At 40.2% G+C, this 9925-nt stretch overlaps 2 protein-coding genes across 2 annotated transcripts; one reads left to right on the top strand and one right to left on the bottom strand.

Annotated features, from left to right (window-relative positions):
- Positions 1-425: 425 nt before the first annotated feature.
- On the bottom strand, positions 426-3803 carry LOC122786144 (relaxin-3 receptor 1-like). Its single transcript, XM_044052197.1, has 2 exons — positions 2912-3803; positions 426-2164 (listed from the first exon to the last, which is right to left on the bottom strand). The coding sequence occupies exon 2, from the start codon at positions 2031-2033 to the stop codon at positions 831-833; it is 1203 nt and encodes a 400-aa protein (XP_043908132.1). The 5' UTR covers positions 2034-2164; positions 2912-3803; the 3' UTR covers positions 426-830.
- An 877-nt stretch (positions 3804-4680) lies between these two features.
- LOC122786799 (TATA box-binding protein-like 1) lies at positions 4681-5717 on the top strand. The gene is made up of 2 exons (XM_044053296.1): positions 4681-5295; positions 5670-5717. The coding sequence occupies exons 1-2, from the start codon at positions 4681-4683 to the stop codon at positions 5715-5717; spliced, it is 663 nt and encodes a 220-aa protein (XP_043909231.1).
- The last annotated feature ends 4208 nt before the right edge of the window (positions 5718-9925 follow it).

Genomic DNA, 9925 nt, shown 5'->3' on the forward strand with positions numbered 1-9925 from the left:
ATGTTTTGCACACTTTGACCAAGACATTAACTACGACTTCCTGTCTTACCTTCCTTTGTGGGATTTGAAGTGTCACGTGGTGGTGTTGCTGTCACTCGGTTGCCAGGTTTGTACGTAAGGCCTCAAAAGCAGACATCCAACGTTTTCTGTGTTTCAAAAACAAATTGTAACGTAACATTAACCCCTCAATATTTGAGATATTCCATAAGTTTACTGAAGTCTAATTCAAGTCCCCCACACTAAACCTAAAACCAGGTCTTAACCCTGGAAAAGCCCTTTAAAATGTCCCTATTCTCTACATTTTACATACAATAACGCACACACAGCATCGTATGAAGCAGACAACAAAAACAACAAAACAAGGAAGAAACTGTAGGTTTTAAAACAAATTTATTCATTTAGTTCTATAACCAAACGCATTACAAAAATGTTGTTTTCATGCCAGACAAACACATTTCAGACGTTCAGTGCGCTAAAATACGAGTTGTTTGAAACTGCGGTGGAAATATGTACCGTATATACTGTATGAGAGGTACACGATAACAAACTCCTGTTGAAAGCTTCTATTTTGACACCACTCACGATACTATGGAGGAGGAGGAGGAGGAGGAGGAGGAGGAAAAGCAGCGGGCCGGGCCTCGTGCAGAGATGACATTTGTGGTGAATTAGTGAACACATTATTAATCATGCCACAATCTGCGAAAAGCTGTTCATCACAAGACTCGACAGAAGCTCAGGTGGTAGCTGAGCCTTTTCTTTAAAGCGCACAATGGAAACTCTCACAAACTAAATCGAACGTGAACATCAGTGACGTCCAGGTGTTGTGGTCTTTACAGAGTGGACAGTGCAGTGGGAAGTGCTGACAGCGCTGCGTATCTCTTGGTGTCAGATTGGGTTGACCGGCTGTGCATGTTGTTGAGAGGAATGGCCAGTTGCCCAGATTGTGCCGACCCCTGTTTGGCGTCGATGCAGTAGGGCATTTTGGGCATAATAGCCAGACTCAACTTGACGAGCACATTATGGAGAGCCACGCGGTATTCTTTCCTGACCAGGCAGTAGATGACGGGGTTGAAGCAGCTGCTGGTGAAAGCCAAGCAGTTGGCCAGAGGGAAGAAGTAAGTTTGAGCCGAGTAGAAAGACGTGCTGATATCAACGATGTCGAGCTGGATGAGGACACCCCACAGCGTGAGCACATTGTAGGGGAACCAGCAGGCGCAGAACGAAAGCACCACCACCGCCACCGACTTCGAAATGTCAGCCTTTCGACGAGAGTTGTTGCCTTTCAGTTTGTGGCGGCAGAGGAAGCGCAGCAGAAGCAGGTATGAGAGGATTATGATGGTGTAGGGCAGCAGGAATCCCAGCACCATGCGCAGGAGCTGGTTTATTCCAAGCCAGGCCGTGCCATCTGGGAAACGGAGCAGGCACGCTGTGTCATTGCCGCTGCCCACGAGGCTCAGGTCTGCAAACACAGCTCGGGGAGCCGCCGCCACGAGAGCAGCGGCCCAGATAAAAGCTGTGGCAACAGGTGAAGTGCATGCCCTGCTGCACAGGGACGCACCGGGTTTGAGGGCGGTTGCCACATAGCAGTACCGCGTCAAACTCATAGCCGTGAGGAAAAAGCAGCTTGCAAACACATTGAGTCCAGTGAGTAAGGACACGGCCTTGCACGTGGTCAAACTAAAAGGCCAGCTGTAGTCCAGCGCAATGTCCACGGCCCAAAACGGCAACGCCATGGAGAAGAGCAAGTGGGCCAGAGCTAAGTTGAACACAAAGAAATTGATGGTGCCCGTGGTGATGGTGCGAGTAGAATAGAGCAAGAACATCACTAACAAGTTCCCCAACACTCCTGCTATAGCCACAACAAAGTACACCACAGAGATGAGCACTCGCAGCCACGGGGATCCATCATCGAGAACCTCCAGCCCACTGTCCTCGCTTGTGTTGTGGAAAATCAGTTGGGAGTAGTTACACGAAGGGCAACCACTCAATATGTCTTTGAAGAACTCAAGTCTCTTGAAGTCATTGTTTGACATCTTGGCAACCAAACTGCTGAGGTCGTACACGTTCTGGTCAAGATGTCTCTCCTCTTCTTCCCCTTGTGCCAACAACAAATGAAAAACGTTAAATTCTGGGCGTCTGTCGATTAGCTGACAGTCATCTGTCCCTGAAAGGAAAGAGGAAATTATTATTACATAATAGCCGCCACAGTTTATGGGCAAATAAGTGGATTAGTCTTGTCAGATAAACAAATTATGCTTAAGTGTTACCCACAGAGTAAGATAATCTAATTTGCATCTCGAAGAAACAGATTTCTCTGTGGATATAAATACACGTGTTGATTCAGCTGATTTCACCATCATCTACTCTCATTTCTAATAATCTGCACAGATATCAAGAGTTTGAAAAGTAGATTTCGATGTCGAATAAAACAGATTTGGAGATTACATCCACAACATTTGGAAGCGCATGTTAAGATATTTAAGAATAGGAAGATGACGCACAGAAAACATTTTTGCATAAGAACCTTTTATAATTCTATTAATTTCATTTCTAAATAATTTCTAATTGATTTTTTTTTTATATGTTTTAAGTCAAATAACAAGCACCCACTGTGCCATGCACATGTATAACTTTGTTATATGCAAGAAAGGCAACAACTGAATAACTCTATGTATGAGTTGTTTTTCAAAAAATGTTCATATAGAAAAGGTGATGAAATAATTGGTTGCTATATTTCATAATGAAATGTAAGCACAAATCAGTTGAATGCCTTTATTTACACTTATAAGCAGTGTAATTGTTTTATTTAAATAAAAATAAAACTCCTAGAGATTTATCAGACAAGAGCTCACAGTTAACTCTATATTCTGAATTCCATCAAACATTTAAATGCACAAAAAGAAAAACTTACCTAGAAGTTCAATAAAGGAGGGAAATCCTCAGTTGTTCTTGTAACCACCTCTGCTGCGTAACAGAATTATCCCGACAGCGGACAAAAACAACGACGACGTAGATGTCACCCACCCTGAATTCAGGCTCCACCCCATCATCATGTATACATAATCAGATTGGACGCCACCTGCACCGGCTCCACGGAAAACCTCAAAAACATTAAAAGAGTTAGAGCTAGACCTGCACACTTCTTATTTTATGGCATTTTTATTTTGAAACTATGAAAAGAACACTAAACTTTGACCCTCCCTTCTTGCTCCTCTGTATCTGTGACCTGCTGTTTCACAAAGTTAAATAGTTTTATTCTGGTTTTATTGGCTGATTTGTTCACCTTGTGAGAATGTGCCGTCAGCTTGTTTACACTGCAGCTGCATTGATTTTGAATGTCTTAATTATAAACAATCTTTCTTTTAAGTAAGTGTATGCATTTTATACCTCTTTAATGCATTAATATATCAAGATGTTGGTTGGTTGATAGTGGTGTTTAGTGGCAGTTACTATCCATAATGTTTTGATACTGTCTTAACTATTCTTCCTTCTGGATTCTTCTTGTTTCTCCTTCCATCATCTACCCTCCTTCACGTCCTTTCGTTCCTCTCCTTACATGTGAAAACTCTTCCTCATTCTTGCACACATTACTCGCGTGAAAACCAAAGTCATGAATAGACAAACTAGGCTACTGTCATTGACTGTGGACATTTAAAGATTCAATCACAGAAAGGTAAAACAGACTAATAATTCATGACTAAATGTGTCTGCATGTTAGAAATGAAATTGTATTGTGTCAACATTTTATATGACATGAATAAATAGATAAATCACTGTAGCCCACTGTTGATTTTATGTTATTATGCTGCAGATTAGAGCTGTTTATTTTCAAAATAAAATCATTTAATCTGTTATTTTCTCTGTTAATTGAGTGTTTGTTTGGTGCATAAAATGTCAATTGTTGTAATGATTTCTTTGTCAAATGGAGCAAGAAACCAGAAAATATTCGCATTTTAGAAGCTGAAAACATGAGAAAGCTTTTTTTAAAATTATTTATAAAAAAAAACCAAGCAAAAACAATATCTATTATCAAAATAGTTGACAAAGTCTGTCATATTCACTGAGTCAGCAAGTAAAATGATGTGATGAAACTGCATTTACAAATCAAAAGTGTTTTCAAATAGGTTACGACACACTATCTCTTTCTGAAATAGACATATCTGAGCAGTGGAAACATAATATTCACAATATTTAATTTGCGATGACAGAAAACAAGTATTTAGCACGGGTTTAAGCTAGTTTATGAGCATGAAATATGCCGTAAACATTCAACAACGACGTGACGTTCGCTGGACGGAGGCAAACTCCTCAGTTTACGGGAGGACGCAGCGCCTGAATTGGGACACAGTTGTTGTCAGGTCCTTCATTATCGTGTCTCTGTAAATAAACTTCGTTTCGCACTTGTACAAATACACAGGAACGCTAAATAAAAGTGTTTTACTGTCCGACATTTCGCACAGCGTCGGCACGCCAAATCCGGAAGTGACGCCAAGACGTTAGAGTGGAATACGTCAACGCTGATTGGCTTTCGCCACGTCGCGTCACCGAGACGCCATTAAGTTTGAAAGGGATCAAAAGATCAAAGAAAGTACTCGATAATGTTTATAAAATGTTCTGTTGAACGAAGAGAAACTGTCAAGAAACTCTTCTTCACTTTATAGAGAAAACACAAACTTCCTCATGGACCCCAGCAATAATAATACTAGTAATAATGATAATGATGCTAGTAATGATAACAATATCACAATTGCCAATGTGGTGTCAACCTTCAAGACTGGGTGCCACCTTGACCTACACACTATTGCACTGAGGGGACGCAATGTCATCCATCAGCCTAAAGGAGGAAAAGTGGTCATGAAACTCCGTAAGCCCCTGATAACAGCCACAATTTCATCCTCAGGTGGTGTAGTCTGTGCTGGAGCCAAGAGTGAGGCAGAGGCAAAAATGGGTGCTCGCAGGGTAGCGCGCTGTCTGCAAAAACTCGGCTTCAAGGTGACGTTTTCAGGCTTTAGGGTTGTGAATGTGCTGGCGGTGTCCTCTGTGCCTTTCAGAATCAACCTCATACGCTTCACTATGGAAAATAAGCCCTTTGCCACTTATGAGCCAGAGCTCTTCCCTGCTGCGATATACAAGATCAAAAATCCCAAAGCAACTTTGCAAGTGTACTCAACTGGCGCGATCGTAGTCACGGGACCAAATGTGAAGGACCTGAACAAAGGGTTTGAGCACACCTACCCGCGGCTGTTTGAGTGTCAGATACCCAGTGACGAGCCGCCCGAAAACATTAAAACTGTCGTAAAATGCCAAAGACGGCGAAAGAGGACTGATGCAGAATCGGAGATGAAAAGAGACGGGGGAGGCAAAGGGAAGAAAAGAGGGAGGGAATTAATGCAACATTATGGATGCCAACCTGACCCTGAATGGCTAATCAGGACGATGGGGTCGATTCCTGGTGGGCCAGGCTGGGTGGTGGGTCACTGGGGTCAGAGATCAAACCAACTGCAGATGCAACCACACACATCAGACGTAAACAGAGAGTGTTATGCTGACCTGGCTGGTACGATGGCACAACTTCAACAGTCTGACAAATAAATTTGTCATTCTGACAAATAAACGTGCGGCGAAGGCATTGATTCTTCTTATGTAAATGTGTCGTGTTGTTGTTTCAGGATCGTCTCGAGCAGCACAGGATCATTGTCTTCATTATAAATCATTGATAGTGGAAAGAACATCTGCAGCAAATTACTAAATGAGATTAGCTTGGACTAGGCGGAAGCGTGGGAAAGTTGATTAATGCTGCGCTGTCAAAACTGAGTCATCTTCATTTAACTAAGTGGACAAAACATGAGGCTCCCAGAGGGTCCATGTTTTCATTGAGAGAGAAACAACATGTAGAATCTAACCCGTGAGCTTTTCTTGGTGCCAATTCGTCATGTTGATTCTGTCACAATAATAAAAACGGATCAGTATCACGTTATAAAAATATATACTTCATAGTTTATTGTTTAAAAAAATGGTCTGTTTCACATATTGTAGGAACCAAGGGGGTCACAACAAACCCATTTTGGTTGCAGTTAAGATAGAACATTTCAAATTCACTATAAAGTGCTTTTGAGATTTCCCACATTTTGTGTCCATCTTGTCATAGGAAAATTCCAAGTAGAGTAAATATGTTTGCAGGTTTAATAGAGATTATAAAATGTACTGTTCATTTCCAGATAGATATAATGGGAAATGTCTTTTGATATTTTCAAACAATATTAACTCCGTCTTGTGTGTTTATTAAGAGATCAGACTTAAATAAGGTATTGAATTTGTGAAAATAATTTGTTTAATTTCATAAAACTTGAGGATGACACTGACATGACATAATATCAGTTTGTCAAAGAGAGCTGTCAATAGTGATTGCTATGTAATATTAGCAGTATAGTGATTACATAATATTAGCACAGCTCTTAGCCACCTGTACAACAAAGTAAACAAACATCCGTAGGAATATCCCGTATGCATCTCTGCCCCTTGTCCCAGCCCTCGCCCCTCGGGAGGAAAATAAAGCCCACCATAAAAACTATAACTACAAGATTGTTTTGCTAAATTACTAAATGGGACCTGTTTGAACAACAGGATGTGGAAGCACAGACTCTTCTGCTCTACATTGCAAGCTGCAAAGCAGACACCATGGATGACTAAAGAAGTCTACACTAAAAAATTGAGGAGCACTTCATGGAAAATAACACAGAGTTATTTAACATTAATAAAGAGCAAATGACAAACTTTAAAGGCAGCATCTCCACCACTGGACAACATTTCTTTGCCTTTTTCGAAGTAAAAAATTCACCTACATACACCTCTCCTCCCTGCTGCAGACACTCATGATGTGAGACAGCGTTCATATCAGTGAAATGAAGGAAAGCTGTTCCTCGAAGTTCTTGAAAAACACTCAAAACCTGGGATTTTGAACTTGCTGCTGTATTTACAGACATCTTCAATGTGTCATACCCGGTCTTAAATATGCTTCTGAGGCATTTAGGCCAGCCCTTCCATCACCTTTGACCCCCTATCAAATTGCATGCAGGGTGAACAGGTCCATGGAGGATACCATCACTATAGCGCTCCACGCAGCACTGGAGCACCTTGAAAGCAGAAAGATCTACAATGGATGCTCTTTGTTAATAACAGTTCTGCCTTAATGACATTATACCAGATATAGTCGCTCCTCCACAATCAACTCTGCAACTGGATTATGGACCGTCTAGCTCAAGCTCCACCCCCACTTCTCCTTCTTCGTCACGCTCAGCACCGGCTGAGTCCACGACTGTCCTGCACAGATGACACAACAGTGGTTGGACTCATCTCAGGTACTGATGAGTCTGCAGGTCCAGAACCTGACACTATGGTGCTCTGCAAACAACTTGTCACACAACAAAGAAAACAAAAGAACCTGTTCTGGACTTCAGGAAAGTGCACAGCTTTCAATTCCTGGGAACCCACAAAGTGGAGAACCTCTCCTGGTCCACAAAGACCACAGCAGCGCCTGCACTTCCTCTGACTCCTGATGAAGAACAATCTTCGTGAGAGACTGCTGGTGGCATTCAAACTCTCTGCAATAGAGAGCAAAACAAAAAAACAATCCTCTAAGACTCTTCTCACCCCGGTTATCACCATTTTTGCCCTCATGGAGGCGATATAGGTCAATAAAATCACGTACAAGTCCTCCAGGGACACCCACTCTCTCATCCAAAATACACAATGATAGACAACCCAAGGACATTTTCTACTACTTACTTACTTACTGCACTGACTGTGCAGTATGCATGTATTCTACAATTTGTATTGTGTAAGTGAAATGTTGTATGTGAACATTTTTTATAGGCATCTTAGGAGCACTTGCACTTTAGTTGCATTTAGTATACAATGTTAATTTAGGCTTATATTCAATTGAGAAAAAAAATCATAGCTTACTGCAGTACTGCACTGCTTCATGGAAGACATTTTGTCAGGTGAAAAAAAATAGGTGTAAATAAACAAATCAATGATGGCTGAGGCTACATCCACTGTACTTTTCTGCTCTGTTTACACCTGCTCTCCACAGCACACAAATGCCTTTGTGGTTTGTACTATGATGTACTTGAAAACTGGCTGTGTTTTATATAAAATCAGAATCAGCAGGTTTATTAAAGTTTAAACAACACCAGAAATATAGAAAAATAGAAAGTTAGAGTTAGATAAACCCATTATTTACAACAAAGAATGAATATAACTTGAAAGTCAGTGCACAATTAAAGCTAGTTTAAAACCTAAGATTACATCACTGGGCATCATTCTGTTTCCAGCAGAGAAATACGCAGATCTGTGTGGACAGTGGTTTAGATGGCATCTTTTGTAAGAACGAGAAAACCCACACTTACTTCACCATGTACTATAAACCTACAGCACTGGTTTTTAAATAGCACCCTCTGGTGGCAAATGTCTGACATGACAACAAACAGCCTGTGTGATTATGTTGTTTATGGAAAGAGGGTGTGATTTACTGAGGAAATACAATAGAGGGCCATTGGTAATGTTATTGGCAGCAGTTAAAAATGACCCGAGATGCACAACATGAAAAAATGCAACAAATTCAACAACAATGCATTTTCCATTTTATCACACAATACACACACGACTCATTCAGGCTAATGCAATATTCTGGCAGTAAAGCCTACATTCATGAAGATTATCAGCCTGAAACTGTGTGAGACACCCCACACCACAACTTCTCCTTCTGAAAACGTCTGGAAGTCACACACAGCTCAGTAAAAAGACGACAAAAAAGACACAAAACATTCTTTGATATAAGGTGTTTGTCACAGATTGTGTTGCTGAGTTTTATCACCCTACATTGCCATATTATACATTCAATTACATTACAGTTATATTCCACAATATACCTTTCTTTGTGTTTTATGATAGTGTGTCTATATGTAGATGTTTATCATTATTACTGTTATCGGGAGTGTATAGAAACTATAGTTTACCATGCAAGATAATATTTCTTTGTAAAATATATATTCTTTTTTAATTGTATCTCATACAGGAATAAAAAAATATAAGTGTAGTTAGGTCAAAATTCAGATCTTGATCCAGATTAACACTGTGAAAACTATGTAGTCTAGACAGAGGTTTGCATTCTGTTAGGACTTAAAAAACAACAAAACAATACAATATAATTATTATTACTAATGAAAATGATCAATTGTTGTTGTTAGAATGGGTCTTTGGCACAGCAGCCATTTTGAAAACCACAGGTGTAAATAATCAGGGTGAATGATGGCTGAGTTCCATTCAGCTTCCTCGGTTTGGGGGTGCATGCTGGTTCAGTGAAACTCTGTCCTGACTTCCATGAACTGAACAGAGGAGCCATTGTTAATATGATAACATATTCACATGTGCTTTTCCTTTTCAAACATACCATTATCATCATCACTATGTACTAACGCTGGACAGCTCTATTCTATAACTACTGAGCCTGAAACTGCATTTTGATTTATTGCACTTTACCTTTTTATCATTTTAATATTTGTATTATCTGACTTTTAAAGTGCTTTCTCGAAAACGTTTATATGCACTACTTGACTTTATGATTTCACACACATGTATGTATGCACTTTCAAATGTGCCAATTATCACTTTAAATATGTCTTAAATTAGTTGTATTATTGTCATGATACTTATCTATAGTAAATCCCAAAGAGAAACGCTCTATCTCGCTGTCTCTGTCTCGCTCTACTGTGATGTGTAAAGCAGCAGACGGACATTTTAGTCATTCAGGAAACTAAGTGACAAAAGCAGCCTTTGTAGTCAGTCAGTGTCTCTCTGAGTCTGTGGTGGCTCTTTCTTCTACTGTCTCACTTTTTGTTAGAAGAATAAATACATACAACTATTT

The sequence above is a fragment of the Solea senegalensis genome, linkage group LG20, assembly GCF_019176455.1.
Source record: "Solea senegalensis isolate Sse05_10M linkage group LG20, IFAPA_SoseM_1, whole genome shotgun sequence".
Classification (NCBI taxonomy): Eukaryota; Metazoa; Chordata; class Actinopteri; order Pleuronectiformes; family Soleidae; genus Solea; species Solea senegalensis.